Genomic DNA, 16,232 nt, shown 5'->3' with positions numbered 1-16,232 from the left:
AGGAAAGTGAGACAAATTATGGGCATTTAGATGTGACTCTGTATCAGTATATACAATCTTGTCAGTAAAAAACATGTGAACATCTGTCACCAGTGTTTGCATATTTATTTATATATTACATAAATGTGCTGTAATTTACTATGTAAAATCTACAATATACAAAAAATAAAAATGATAACCAATATTTCTAAAAATGATTTCCATTTTATTATTAGTGGTACAGAATTCAATAAGCATTACTATTTTGAAAAGCATGATTTAGTATTTGTGATGTAGTGATTTGAAGGTCCGGTGCTAAGGCAAATTTATATCAGTATATTGTTTTTAATGCTATTATATTTGAAAAAGATACTTTCAAAGATTCGAAATTTCAAGTGGAAGAGGTGCATCTTGGTTGTGCTTATTAGTAAACCACATTACTCCTTTTTCTTTTTAAATATTTATTTATTTAAGTAATCTCTACACCCAGTGTGGGGCTTGAACTCACAACCCCAAGATCAAGAGCTGCATGCTCTTCTGACTGAGCCAGCCAGGCACCCCCACATTCTCATTTTTCATTTTTATTCTATTATGCGAAGTTTTTAGTCCAGATTTTATCAGTAAAATGTTATCTTTTCTGAGTAATTAGTTCTGGCAAACTAATTGGAAGGCATTCCATTTTTTTTTTATATTTAAAAGGAAAAATGGTCTAATCTGCTCAAACCCTTCCTTTGTGAGATTTTTTAAACAAACGAGGAAATTGTTTCTAAGTTTTTAAAGTGTGATACCTTGAGCTTGTAGGGATCATAGCACATTTGCACACACACAAAATTACATTAGATGAAAATATTTCCAATAGTTTTCAAAATATTCTCCACATTAGTTCATTTAAAAAAGATAGTTATTTTGATACTTGTTAAAATGTAACTACCCTACTCTGAAAAGACAGATTAAGAAATACATATTTTAAAACATTTGCTAGTTTACATACTGCTGATAAATCTTTGTCATTACAAAAAAGTTTATATGGAACATTTGTCTTTTTGTAAAACCAAAGTACATGGTAAGTATTTATGTTTGCCAACTTTTAAAAATATTTTGCCATGAAATTTTTTATGATCAGCTCTTGTCTATTTGTAAAGCACACTGAATATGTTACTTAAGGTAGTGTGAATTGGTCAATACACTTAACTGGCAAATGAAATATCCAGAACTCATGAAGGCAATGATAGGCGCCTCTCTGAACATCAAACTCACACTTTGCCTCAGAATATTTGTCTACTGCTTATAGTCAGTTATATATGCTTACTTTATGGTTAAAGAAAATTGTTAAATTCTAATATTTTTTTTCCATACTCTAGGGGATAATCCCTGGGCTCTGCTGTGAATGTCATTGTTTCATGGGAACAGAAGCACAGAGGGTGAAAGAGAGTCATTGCTCCTGAGCTTGGGCGGGGAAAAGAGGACCTAAATATTTTATAGAGTTAATAATTCCAGGCACTTGTGGTTTGCACAATGAATGGGAGGGTCTGACCAATCAAATTAAGTTATTCTTTTTCCCACGTAGGAGATCTGGGTTCAATAAAGAAAAAATAAAGATAAAATTCTGTTTTTTCAGCAATTGTTTTTCTTTTTTTTTTTATGAAATGGAAGGCATCTAGGTTTTAAAAAAATTTTTTAAATGTTTATTTTTGACAGAGAGAGAGAGAGAGAGAGAGAGAGAGCGCGCGCGCGCATGAGTGGGGGAGGGGCAGAGAGAGAGGGAGACACAGAATTGGAAAACAGGGTCCAGGCTCTGAGCTATCAGCACAGAGCCCGACGCGGGGCTCGAACTCACAGACCGCAAGATCATGACCTGAGCTGAAGTCGAATGCTCAACCAACTGAGCCACCCAGGCGCCCCCAACAATTGTTATTCTTATAGAGAAGCAATAATTGTTTTCTTCACTTATCTCTCTTAAACTCCAGACTGAACTTATTAAAGGCAAGAACACTTCAAAGGAGAATCAGCACAGTGCCAGGCATATAGTTATGCCAGCACATTAGTAAATGTTAATTAACGTAAGGATATTAATTAAGGTTTCCATTAGGACTAGGAAGTAGAAATATATGGGGGAAAAGGTAAGTGTGTAGGCTGGTGGGTTTTCAAAGAAAACTAGAACGGAGGAGAGTAGTCAAAAAAGTCACTGGGGATGAAATACAGAGAACAATGTGAGTGAATGTACAGAGCTATTGGGAGAGAATTTTATTCAAGGGGCTTTGAATAAGGGGCCTTTCATAGTGGAAGGTATAGTGGAATTAACTGAAATAAAAATTCTTGCAGGTTCAAGAAATTCTAGGTGGTATAAGTAGGCCTTATGAGACTAATCTTCAGAACTTTTACTCAAGATTCTGATGGAATTTTGGCAAAGGATTGTTTTGCTTGTGTTGCTGTCACTGAAGACAACTCTGCTCAGATGAGGAAGGAAAAGTAAAGAGGTAGCGATCTGAGGGGCAAGGCAATATTTTTGCCACATAATTAAGGATAAATTGAGACTCAGTATTCTAAAGGAATTACTCCCCCTCCCCAATTATTTTGTATTTATTAAAAACCACATTCAAAGTAGACTTCCATAATAAGAGGGTCCATAGAAAGTTGAGAGTCCACATTAAATACAGATGTAATGTACCACAGTTTGATAGTTTTGTTACAACATAGTGGTTGTCACTCAGTTATCTTAAACTACAAATTATACAAATACATAAAAATCATATATGTAAAGTCCATTAAACCAGTCAGATGCAGCGATGGCAATGATAGCAAAATGATCTAAGACCTATACAACAAGTTTTTTCTTTTTTTTCTTTTTTTTTTATATGAAATTTATTGTCAAATTGGTTTCCATACAACATCCAGTGCTCATCCCAAAAGGTGCCCTCCTCAATACCCATCACCCACCCTCTCCTCCCTCCCACCCCCCATCAACCCTCAGTTTGTTCTCAGTTTTTAACAGTCTCTTATGCTTTGGCTGTCTCCCATTCTAACCACTTTTTTTTTTTTCCTTCCCCTCCCCCATGGGTTCCTGTTAAGTTTCTCAGGATCCACATAAGAGTGAAACCATATGGTATCTGTCTTTCTCTGTATGGCTTATTTCACTTAGCATCACACTCTCCAGTTCCATCCACGTTGCTACAAAAGGCCATATTTCATTTTTTCTCATTGCCACGTAGTATTCCATTGTGTATATAAACCACAATTTCTTTATCCATTCATCAGTTGATGGACATTTAGGCTCTTTCCATAATTTGGCTATTGTTGAGAGTGCTGCTATGAACATTGGGGTACAAGTGCCCCTATGCATCAGTACTCCTGTATCCCTTGGATAAATTCCTAGCAGTGCTATTGCTGGGTCATAGGGTAGGTCTATTTTTAATTTTCTGAGGAACCTCCACACTGCTTTCCAGAGCGGCTGCACCAATTTGCATTCCCACCAACAGTGCAAGAGGGTTCCCGTTTCTCCACATCCTCTCCAGCATCTATAGTCTCCTGATTTGTTCATTTTGGCCACTCTGACTGGCGTGAGGTGATACCTGAGTGTGGTTTTGATTTGTATTTCCCTGATAAGGAGCGACGCTGAACATCTTTTCATGTGCCTGTTGGCCATCCGGATGTCTTCTTTAGAGAAGTGTCTATTCATGTTTTCTGCCCATTTCTTCACTGGGTTATTTGTTTTTCGGGTGTGGAGTTTGGTGAGCTCTTTATAGATTTTGGATACTAGCCCTTTGTCCGATATGTCATTTGCAAATATCTTTTCCCATTCCGTTGGTTGCCTTTTAGTTTTGTTGGTTGTTTCCTTTGCTGTGCAGAAGCTTTTTATCTTCATAAGGTCCCAGTAATTCACTTTTGCTTTTAATTCCCTTGCCTTTGGGGATGTGTCGAGTAAGAGATTGCTACGGCTGAGGTCAGAGAGGTCTTTTCCTGCTTTCTCCTCTAAGGTTTTGATGGTTTCCTGTCTCACATTCAGGTCCTTTATCCATTTTGAGTTTATTTTTGTGAATGGTGTGAGAAAGTGGTCTAGTTTCAACCTTCTGCATGTTGCTGTCCAGTTCTCCCAGCACCATTTGTTAAAGAGACTGTCTTTTTTCCATTGGATGTTCTTTCCTGCTTTGTCAAAGATGAGTTGGCCATACGTTTGTGGGTCTAGTTCTGGGGTTTCTATTCTATTCCATTGGTCTATGTGTCTGTTTTTGTGCCAATACCATGCTGTCTTGATGATGACAGCTTTGTAGTAGAGGCTAAAGTCTGGGATTGTGATGCCTCCTGCTTTGGTCTTCTTCAAAATTCCTTTGGCTATTCGGGGCCTTTTGTGGTTCCATATGAATTTTAGGATTGCTTGTTCTAGTTTCGAGAAGAATGCTGGTGCAATTTTGATTGGGATTGCATTGAATGTGTAGATAGCTTTGGGTAGTATTGACATTTTGACAATATTTATTCTTCCAATCCATGAGCAGGGAATGTCTTTCCATTTCTTTAAATCTTCTTCAATTTCCTTCATAAGCTTTCTATAGTTTTCAGCATACAGATCCTTTACATCTTTGGTTAGATTTATTCCTAGGTATTTTATGCTTCTTGGTGCAATTGTGAATGGGATCAGTTTCTTTATTTGTCTTTCTGTTGCTTCATTGTTAGTGTATAAGAATGCAACTGATTTCTGTACATTGATTTTGTATCCTGCAACTTTGCTGAATTCATGTATCAGTTCTAGCAGACTTTTGGTGGAGTCTATCGGATTTTCCATGTATAATATCATGTCATCTGCAAAAAGCGAAAGCTTGACTTCATCTTTGCCAATTTTGATGCCTTTGATTTCCTTTTGTTGTGTGATTGCTGATGCTAGAACTTCCAACACCATGTTAAACAACAGCGGTGAGAGTGGGCATCCCTGTTGTGTTCCTGATCTCAGGGAAAAAGATCTCAGTTTTTCCCCATTGAGGATGATGTTAGCTGTGGGCTTTTCATAAATGGCTTTGATGATCTTTAAGTATGTTCCTTCTATCCTGACTTTCTCAAGGGTTTTTATTAAGAAAGGGTGCTGGATTTTGTCAAAGGCCTTTTCTGCATCGATTGACAGGATCATATGGTTCTTATCTTTTCTTTTATTAATGTGATGTATCACGTTGATTGATTTGCGAATGTTGAACCAGCCCTGCATCCCAGGAACAAATCCCACTTGATCGTGGTGAATAATTCTTTTTATATGCTGTTGAATTCGATTTGCTAGTATCTTTTTTTTTTTTTTAATTTTTTTTTTTCAACGTTTATTTATTTTTGGGACAGAGACAGAGCATGAACGGGGGAGGGGCAGAGAGAGAGGGAGACACAGAATCGGAAACAGGCTCCAGGCTCTGGGCCATCAGCCCAGAGCCCGACGCGGGGCTCGAACTCACGGACCGCGAGATCGTGACCTGGCTGAAGTCGGACGCTTAACCGACTGCGCCACCCAGGCGCCCCATCGATTTGCTAGTATCTTGTTGAGAATTTTTGCATCCATATTCATCAGGGATATTGGCCTGTATTTCTCTTTTTTTACTGGGTCTCTGTCTGGCTTGGGAATCAAAGTAATACTGGCTTCATAGAATGAGTCTGGAAGTTTTCCTTCCCTTTCTATTTCCTGGAATAGCTTGAGAAGGATAGGTATTATCTCTGCTTTAAACGTCTGGTAGAACTCCCCTGGGAAGCCATCTGGTCCTGGACTCTTATTTGTTGGGAGATTTTTGATAACCGATTCAATTTCTTCGCTGGTTATGGGTCTGTTCAAGCTTTCTATTTCCTCCTGATTGAGTTTTGGAAGAGTGTGGGTGTTTAGGAATTTGTCCATTTCTTCCAGGTTGTCCAATTTGTTGGCATATAATTTTTCATAGTATTCCCTGATAATTGTTTGTATCTCTGAGGGATTGGTTGTAATAATTCCATTTTCATTCATGATTTTATCTATTTGGGTCATCTCCCTTTTCTTTTTGAGAAGCCTGGCTAGAGGTTTGTCAATTTTGTTTATTTTTTCAAAAAACCAACTCTTGGTTTCATTGATCTGCTCTACAGTTTTTTAGATTCTATATTGTTTATTTCTGCTCTGATCTTTATTATTTCTCTTCTTCTGCTGGCTTTAGGGTGTCTTTGCTGTTCTGCTTCTATTTCCTTTAGGTGTGCTGTTAGATTTTGTATTTGGGATTTTTCTTGTTTCTTGAGATAGGCCTGGATTGCAATGTATTTTCCTCTCAGGACTGCCTTCGCTGCATCCCAAAGCATTTGGATTGTTGTATTTTCATTTTCGTTTGTTTCCATATATTTTTTAATTTCTTCTCTAATTGCCTGGTTGACCCACTCATTCGTTAGTAGGGTGTTCTTTAACCTCCATGCTTTTGGAGGTTTTCCAGACTTTTTCCTGTGGTTGATTTCAAGCTTCATAGCATTGTGGTCTGAAAGTATGCATGGTATAATTTCAATTCTTGTAAACTTATGAAGGGCTGTTTTGTGACCCAGTATATGATCTATCTTGGAGAATGTTCCATGTGCACTTGAGAAGAAAGTATATTCTGTTGCTTTGGGATGCAGAGTTCTAAATATATCTGTCAAGTCCATCTGATCCAATGTCTCATTCAGGGCCCTTGTTTCTTTATTGACCGTGTGTCTAGATGATCTATCCATTTCTGTAAGTGGGGTGTTAAAGTCCCCTGCAATTACCACATTCTTATCGATAAGGTTGCTTATGTTTATGAGTAATTGTTTTATATATTTGGGGGCTCCGGTATTCGGTGCATAGACATTTATAATTGTTAGCTCTTCCTGATGGATAGACCCTGTAATTATTATATAATGTCCTTCTTCATCTCTTGTTACAGCCTTTAATTTAAAGTCTAGTTTGTCTGATATAAGTATGGCTACTCCAGCTTTCTTTTGGCTTCCAGTCGCATGATAAATAGTTCTCCATCCCCTCACTCTCAATCTAAAGGTGTCCTCAGGTCTAAAATGAGTCTCTTGTAGACAGCAAATAGATGGGTCTTGTTTTTTTATCCATTCTGATACCCTATGTCTTTTGGTTGGCGCATTTAATCCATTTACATTCGGTGTTATTATAGAAAGATACGGGTTTAGAGTCATTGTGATGTCTGTATGTTTTATGCTTGTAGTGATGTCTCTGGGACTTTGTCTCACAGGGTCCCCCTTAGGATCTCTTGTAGGGCTGGTTTAGTGGTGACAAATTCCTTCAGTTTTTGTTTGGGAAGACCTTTATCTCTCCTTCTATTCTAAATGACAGACTTGCTGGATAAAGGATTCTCGGCTGCATATTTTTTCTGTCTAGCACCCTGAAAATCTCGTGCCAATTCTTTCTGGCCTGCCAAGTTTCAAAAGAGAGATCAGTCACGAGTCTTATAGGTCTCCCTTTATATGTGAGGGCACGTTTACCCCTTGCTGCTTTCAGAATTTTCTCTTTATCCTTGTATTTTGCCAGTTTCACTATGATATGTCGTGCAGAAGATCGATTCAAGTTACGTCTGAAGGGAGTTCTCTGTGCCTCTTGGATTTCAATGCCTTTTTCCTTCCCCAGTTCAGGGAAGTTCTCAGCTATGATTTCTTCAAGTACCCCTTCAGCACCTTTCCCTCTCTCTTCCTCCTCTAGGATACCAATTATGCGTATATTATTTCTTTTTAGTGTATCACTTATTTCTCTAATTTTCCCCTCATACTCCTGGATTTTTTTTATCTCTCTTTTTCTCAGCTTCCTCTTTTTCCATAACTTTATCTTCTAGTTCACCTATTCTCTCCTCTGCCTCTTCAAGCCGAGCTGTGGTGGTTTCCATTTTGTTAAGCATTTCGTTTAAAGCGTTTTTCAGCTCCTCGTGACTGTTCCTTAGTCCCTTGATCTCTGTAGCAAGAGATTCTCTGCTGTCCTGTATACTGTTTTCAAGCCCAGCGATTAATTTTATGACTATTATTCTAAATTCACTTTCTGTTATATTATTTAAATCCTTTTTGATCAGCTCATTAGCTGTTGTTATTTCCTGGAGATTCTTCTGAGGGGAATTCTTCCGCTTGGTCATTTTGGATAGTCCCTGGCGTGGTGAGGACCTGCAGGGCACTTCCCCTGTGCTGTGGTGTATAACTGGAGTTGGTGGGCGGGGCCGCAGTCAGACCTGATGTCTGCCCCCAGCCCACCGCTGGGGCCACAGTCAGACTGGTGTGTGCCTTCTCTTCCCCTCTCCTAGGGGTGGGATTCACTGTGGGGTGGCGTGGCCTGTATGGGCTACTTGCACACTGCCAGGCTTGTAATGCTGGGGATCTGGCGTATTAGCTGGGGTGGGTAGGCAAGGTGCACGGGAGCAGGAGGGGCAGGCTTAGCTCGCTTCTCCTTAGGTGATCCACTTCAGGAGGGGCCCTGTGGCAGCGGGAGGGAGTCAGATCCGCTGCCGGAGGTTTGGCTCCGCAGAAGCGCAGAGTTGGGTGTTTGCGTGGAGCGAGCAAGTTCCCTGGCAGGAACTGGTTCTCTTTGGGATTTCGGCTGGGGGATGGGCGGGGGAGATGGCGCTGGCGAGTGCCTTTGTTCCCCACCAAACTGAGCTCTGTCGTCCGGGGGCTCAGCATCTCTCTCTCGCTTTGTCCTCCAGCGTTCCCGCTTTCAGAGCAGAGCTGTTTACTTATGACCTCCCAGAGGCTAAGTCGCGCTTGCTGTCGGAACACAGTCCGTCAGGCCCCTCCACTTTTGCAAGCCAGACTCGGGGGCTCTGCTTGGCCGGCGAGCCACCCCTCCACCCTGGCTCCCTCCCACCAGTCCGTGGAGCGCGCACCGCCTCGCCACCCTTCCTACCCTCTTCCGTGGGCCTCTCGTCTGCGCTTGGCTCCGCGACTCCGTTCTGCTAATCCTCTGGTGGTTTTCTGGGTTATTTAGGCAGGTGTAGGTGGAATCTAAGTGATCAGCAGGAGGTGTGGTGAGCCCAGCGTCCTCCTACGCCGCCATCTTCCCTCCCTCCCCCTACAACAAGTTTTTTCAGTACAAACAAAGCGTTTGTTATTTACTTTGAAGCAAAAATTTCAACATAACTAGGGATTTATTATATACATCAAAAACAGAACAATTCTTAAAAAGACACATACCAACAGACTCCTGGGAAGTTAATGTTTATAAGTAAGGCCATATTGATTCAAGTTAGCAAAAGTTGGGGATAAATACAATTCTCCTTTTCAGGTTAGGTTTTTAGTAGGTTTTTCCCTAGTTCCTTTGCCTTTCCCCTCCATTCACTTTAATGCTCTTTCTCTTTTAAAATCTATACTAGGGGCGCCTGGGTGGCGCAGTCGGTTAAGCGTCCGACTTCAGCCAGGTCATGATCTCGCGGTCCGTGAGTTCGAGCCCCGCGTCCGGCTCTGGGCTGATGGCTCGGAGCCTGGAGCCTGTTTCAGATTCTGTGTCTCCCTCTCTCTCTGCCCCTCCTCCGTTCATGCTCTGTCTCTCTCTGTCCCAAAAATAAATAAACGTTGAAAAAAAAATAAAAATAAAAATAAAATCTATACTAAAATGTCTTGAAATTTTTAAAAGCTAAAAATAGCTTTTGTGTAGTGACCAGATCCCTTAAGAACAAAGTTAAATTCAACCCACAAATGTTAGTTATTGAAATTACTCTGGAGGAAATCACACAACTAAGAACCAAAGCCATTTGCCCATTGCTCCATTCCTATGTACCTACTATTCCAAAGGATTAAATTCCAATTCCTTCAGTGGCTGATGAACTGGGTGACTATTGGGATAACTTACTTGCAAGCACGATCACTGTCCTCTGTGGGATATGGTCTCAAGTCCGCGTCAGATTGAGACTAAGATGTGGTAATGATGGTCAGTTTTAGTTAGCAAGGAGAGTTCATTATTCATGGTATCATACACTTCTTTCCTCTCTCATGACTCCTTTAATGATCTTATATTTAATTGTTTACATTTTGCTTCTCTGTTAACTTATTGATAAACTTATTGAGGGTAGGGATGAGTTTTCTAGTTATATTCTACTGCCTAGACTAATACCTGATAAATACTAGATACTCAAAATATTTGTTGAAGTAAACTTTTATCTAGTTTTTCTTTGCCTCCTAAAGTCTTATATTAATTTATTTACATTGTAGATGCTGAGAAAAACTCTTAGAGGGTCTGAAAGTGAAGAACTGGAAGTAACACCTCAAGTGCCAACTTTGGTACCATTTGGGGATGTGGTATGTGTGACTAATCCTTAGTAAACCTGTACAAATTATTTCTTATTTTATGTGAAGACTAGTTAACATTTATTATTTGATTATCAAAAAGTATATGTAGAAAATATTTCTGATAACATATTTGTGAATTTTTCATTTTTTCATTGAGTTAGAAAAGCATTCTAATCACTGAAATTAGGGAAAACATCTTGATTCACAGGCAAAAAAATGTTTTCTAATTCAAAAACTGAATTCCCAAACTCTAGGTACATCAGAGTCACCTAGGATACTTATTCAAAACATTGATTCTTGGCCCCCTCTTAAAATCTGCTAACTTGGAATCTGAGAATGGGGCCTAAGAATCAGTATTTTTATTGTGCTTGTCAAGTGATTATATTGTCAGATTTAGGAGCCTTTGAGCTACAATTTGAAAATTGACTCCACGCCTCTTCCTTATCCCCAAAATAGTAAGTCCCAGGAACAAAAGGGAAACACGCTCATGAATTATACATATACACACAAACACACAGGTAGGATCTAATGTCTACGCTGCGAAGTAGAAAAATCTGTTTTTTCTTTGGGGTGCTATGGAGTATAGGACATGAGGAGCTATGTATATTTAGAACTAGCAAATGTGGAATTCTTTTACAGCCGTCTTTATTTGTGAACATCATTAGAATAGTTAATGGGTATGAAGTGAGAGTTTCTCTCATCTCTCTTCTCTAGATCCTATCATATACTGTACATTTTTTTGATTAAAAATATATGATGAATTTAACACCACGTTTTTTTGGGAGAAAAAGTAAGACTGTGTTAATATATACTTTTTTCTTTTTCTTTTTCTTTTACAAAATGAGCATTTATCCATGTAATTATATAGCACTTTCCTACATCACAATGAAAGTTGGAGTATAAGCCTTCACTGTCCAAATCTAAACTTAGAAAAAGACTCTTTGAAATGCCTTTGGGCTGTAAGCATGTCCATTATTGTTGACATAGTCACTTCCGTAATCCATACTCTTGAATAGGACTTCTACATTTCTTTAGAACTGGTATTTTGACTTCATTCACACTTCCTAACTTTGTAGTTTGTATTTGCCTTATTTGAATTACATATTGCTAGACATTAATAAACTTCTCTTAAAAGTCAGTTGGAAATATCTGACAGATGTTTGGCATGTGATAGCTCCTCTCAGTGTAGGATTTGTCACATCACTTTCTTTTTGAAACTTCTGTGACTCATTCTGAGGTATTTGGCAAGGTTTGTACATGTGTCTGCAATGATAATTATATTAAAACACTCTATTCCTCATTCTGATAGATCCCTTTTTCAGAAAAAATGGTGAAAAAGCTATCTTAAAATTGGGCACATAAAGTGCTTTAGTGAACACCCTTCTTGTTGCTTTACTGCTCTAATGTGTGTTGGGGGGTTGGGTGAAAGTGTTGACATGGTTAGTGCTTTGACCCACAGATGGGTCTCAAAATCTGTGGCAACATATGTTACCCATAGCCTGTCAATGGGCATTATTATATTTTTGCCTGTTAAATATTTTTCTGTACTTGAATAAAATTTTTTCTTTTTTATGGTTCTGTTATGTAAAAGTATGAAGAACTATTGAAATATAAAGAAAGTTAGGGTAGTTGTTCATGGCTTCATGTTGAAACACTTGGCAGGCAAGCAATGACTTATGGCAGAATGTTAAAGCGTAGAATTATACAATCTAGAATTGTAGCTATACTTGCCTGTTTTACCTACTTCATGTATAACTCCAGTTTTAAGAAACAAAAACAGTTTGGGGTGCCAGGGTGGCTCAGTTGGTTAAGCATCCAACTTCAACTTCATGATCTCACAGTTCGTGAGTTTGAGCCCCGCATTGCACTCTTTGCTAACAGCGTGAAGCCTGGAACCTTCTTCTGATTCTGTATCTCCCTCTCTCTCTGCCCCTCCCCTGCTCACACTCTGTCTCTCTCTCCCTTCTAAATAAATAAACATTAAAAATTTTAAGAAAAAAAAATTCGTGGGATCACCTATGGAAGTACCATTTAAAATCCCACCTAGATTGTGTAATACGCATTATACCCCTTTGCATTGGAAAACTTTGAATTTTCCCTTTAAAATAACATTTCATATCTATGTTTCCTTAAGAAGTAGACCACAGTATTATCTTTTCAGGATTTCATCATTCACATACTGTAGTCTTCTAATTAAATATTGAATGCTAATTTTTTTTCTGTATTGTTTTAAAGCCATTCCAAATCCTTAAAATTACTTATATACATTTAAAAATACCATTGGGCCATATATTTTGTTTCACAGTGTTTAATATAATATTGCAGTTGTTTTTACTTGGTTTTTAAGACCTAATATGGATAAATGTATTCAGCTAATAATACATAACAGTATTTAAAAATTCCTGTATTCATTTTATATTTGGTTTCATGCTTAAACACAAGATAGAAATTTCTTTAACATTTAGAAACAACTTGTACAAGAGAAAATGAATGTTTCAGAGCCCTTGGCACAGTATAGTGGATGAATGATTGTCGAATGAATAAAGTGGTTTTAGGATACTAGATAAAAAAGCTTATCTGAAGCAAGGCATATTTCTTCTTATTATATTCAAGATGCTACATTTTGTCAGTTTTCACCTAATATAAAATAACAATGATTCGAAGAGTGATGGTTGGATTTAAGTTAATAATGATCCTCTTTTTTTTTCTACTTTGTGTTCATTTTAGTTTTACTTTGCATAAATCCTGCCTATATTTCTTCTGTATTTCTGTTTTCTGGTGTTTTCCATTAAATAGATATTTCTAATGAGAAACAATATTTTTTTTTTTTAGAAAAACTAGCAAAGAGGAGCTTTTAAAAATATATATGGTTTGGTTTAGAGTAAAATGGAAAAAAGTTAACTTTTAAAAACTCATGTGCTATGTTTTTATTTTGATTGTTTTTAGGTTGGCTGCCTCGCTATTCATGTAAAGAACTGCAGACATTTCACGCCTAAGAGTATCCTTTCTTTTGATTTAAGAAACATAGCATGATCATGCATCTGTTTCAGTTAAATATTGCTACATTACAAAACACTCCAAGACTTAGTGGCTTAAAACATTAACTATTTTATTATCAGTCACTATGTGCATTCACTAGGTGGCAATTCTGCTTCACATTACACAGCAGGTGCTGCAGTCATCTGGCAGTTCAGAAGGGCTGGAATATCTAAAATGGCTCATTTACATGTTTGGTGCTTTAGTGAAGATTCCTGGAAGACTGAACTTAGCTGGAAAGCTGAAATGGTTAGACCTTTCTCTCTTTCCATGGAGTCCCAAGGGCTTGTCTTTTCATCATATGTTTTTTCTGCATTAATTTTGATTTTTAAAAAATATCACCTTAATATATTATTTTGATTACTAAAGTTTTTGGTGTCCCCTTAAATTTTGGACCCTGACTGATGCCTCTCTTACTCTGTCCTAGACTCAGCCCTGGTCATGTCCACTGCATTTTAAAGTAGTCACAGGGCCAGACTGAAGAGTAGAGGAAAATAATCTCACTTTTTGATGTGCAAAGTGACAAAAAAGCTTTTCAGCTATCTGTAATCCACCTCAATCACCATATAAATTAAAGGAGAATTATATATCTTAGATGATAATACTAATTATTTCTAAGGAATAATTGTGCTGTTTAAACATTGTTTAAAGGATTTAATTTATCTTGGTGCCTTTACTTAAATGGATTTCTCATTATTAGATTTATCATGACATAAAACCAGTCTTGTTATGAAGAGTTTGTGTTTGTCTTTTATGTAAAAGTTATTGAAGAGAATTCTATACAAAGAGATTTTAAAATAAAATTAATTAAATCATAAAAACAAAATTGTTTTAATTCATGGAGTGCTATGAAAAATAAAAATATTGTATAGTTTTAATAAGTATATAGTGAAATGAATGAGAGAATAGAAAACTGCTTTAAATTTTGTTGTCTTAATGTTAAAAATAAATTACTCTCAAGTGACTTTTCTGAATTTTTGAATTTCTACATAATTATGCTTAGAGAAGTTTTTAACTATATATTTCAAATGTTTAATCACCTTAATAACATATAGAAACATTTGCAAAAAATTATAATGGAAATGTGAGGATAGAAATATAAATGACTAGTATATTAGAAATATTAGAAAATATTAGAAGTGACTAAAGAATAAATAATCTTCCTATTTGTGCCTACTATTGATGGGCAGAAATACTATTTTTAAAGACTTTTAAAATTGTTTAATATGCCCTACAATTATCCTATTTACTTGCTTAATTCTTAGGTTTCATCTGAATTGTTTAATGAATTAATTATATAATGTGTTATTGTACCATTACAATATAATTTGCTTCCTAAATATCTGTGTATTTTCAGTTGGTTTACAATATTACAGTAATTTGTTCATTCGCATCTCTATAAACAACATTGTAAAATGTACAAAAATGTGTAGCTTGCTACCCCAAAGTGATGAGAAGAACACTATAATTAAGTTTGATGACATAAAGTATTTTTCCATACAGGTAATGTTAAAGTTCTCTTCTAGATATAAAATTGCCTTTTTACAGCTTCAAATAATTTACACTAATTATGTTCTTTTTTTTAGGGGATGAGAAAGAAGCAAATGCAGTGTCTTTTTATTGGATATTTTACAGTATTCTATTTATATACCATGGGCTATATTGGTGTTTTTTAAAGAAACAACTTACTGGAAAATTCATAATCTTGAGGTCTTCTTTCCTAAGATCTTAACTGTCTGAGGTTCTGAGTGTTTATCACACGTGCATTTTTCTCTGTCTTGCTCTTCTCCTCTCATCTGCCCTCTTCTACCCGGTCTTAGCTTGGGCTGAAATAACAAATTACCATAGATATGGTGGCCTAAACAACAGTCATTCATTTCTCACCTTTCTGGAGGCTGGGAAGTTCAAGATGAGGGTGCTGGCAGATCTGGGGTCTGGTGAGAGCCTGCTTTCTGATTCCCTGATGGCCATCTTCTCATTATATAGTGACATGGCAGAGGGAACAGAGAGATTTTTATGTCTCTTAGAAGGGCACTAATCCAATTCATGAGGGCTCCACCCTTATGACCTAATTGCCTCCCCTACACCCCACCTACAAATACCATCACACTGGGGAGAAGGCTTCAACATATGAATTTTGAGAGGATGCAAATGTTCAGTCCAGAGAGTACCTTTTTTTTTTATTTCCCTCTCTCCTTTCTTCTTATGTAAACTAAACCCTAATTGTTTTTGCATGGATTAACTTATTTAGTCTTTATAACAACCCCTCAAAGTATATATACTCTTATTATCATCCTCATTTTACAGATGAGAAAACAGGTACTGTTAGGTAAAAGAACTTTCTTAAGGTCCTAGAACTAGTAAATAGTGGAGCTGGGAATGGAGCCAGTCTGGCTTCAGACTTCACTTTATTAAACTTCCTCTCACACCAGAGCTTGCTATGCTAAGAGTTTGCTTCTTTTTACAGTTAAGCTTCTTAGAATCTTAGGGGCACCTGGGTGGCTCAGTCAGTTAAGCATCACGAGCCTTAATTTCAGCTCAGGTCATGATCTCACCTTTGGTGAAATTGAGTCTGGCATTGGGCTCTGCGCTATCAGAGTGGGATTTTCTCTCTCCTCTCTTCCTCTTCCCCTCCCTGTCTTTGCCCCTCCCCCTCTCTCAAAATCAATATATTTTTTAAAAAGCTTCTTAGAATCTTAAATGTATCTCAAAGTTTTCTTTAAAACAAGCAGCACTGTTTCATTCAGATGTGGGATTCATTGATTAGTTGTTAGTCCTAAAAGTTTTATGACATTGGTTAAATTTTAGTGAAATCTTAGAACATTTCCTCCGTGCTGTATATTTTTTAACCTAGTTTTAATCTTCAGAATTTTATTTTGCTTAAGTCTTGAGTATTGAAGATAGTTTTTTAAGCATAGTTTACAAAAAAAAAAAAAACATGGGGTACCCGGGTGGCTCAATCAGTTGAGCATCCCATTCTTGATTTTAGCTCAGGT

General features: G+C 37.3%; 1 protein-coding gene across 6 annotated transcripts in view; it reads left to right on the top strand.

The window, feature by feature from the left end:
* The window catches only part of C2CD6 (C2 calcium dependent domain containing 6), a 186,049-nt gene that overhangs the window by 44,989 nt on the left and 124,828 nt on the right, over window positions 1-16,232 (top strand). For 3 of the 6 annotated variants that reach the window (XM_043577482.1, XM_043577485.1, XM_043577481.1), the window contains exons 2-4: window positions 10,123-10,209; window positions 13,147-13,198; window positions 14,594-14,739. In XM_043577482.1, coding sequence (XP_043433417.1) covers window positions 10,123-10,209; window positions 13,147-13,198; window positions 14,594-14,739 — 285 coding nt within the window. Of the gene's footprint in view, window positions 1-2,357; window positions 2,457-10,122; window positions 10,210-13,146; window positions 13,199-14,593; window positions 14,740-16,232 lie in introns of those variants that run through there. The other 3 variants (XM_043577484.1, XM_043577487.1, XM_043577483.1) reach the window with 3 other exon arrangements.

Source organism: Prionailurus bengalensis, chromosome C1 (genome assembly GCF_016509475.1).
Source record: "Prionailurus bengalensis isolate Pbe53 chromosome C1, Fcat_Pben_1.1_paternal_pri, whole genome shotgun sequence".
In the NCBI taxonomy this organism is placed as follows: Eukaryota; Metazoa; Chordata; class Mammalia; order Carnivora; family Felidae; genus Prionailurus; species Prionailurus bengalensis.
This window is presented reverse-complemented; position numbering and strand designations above follow the sequence as displayed.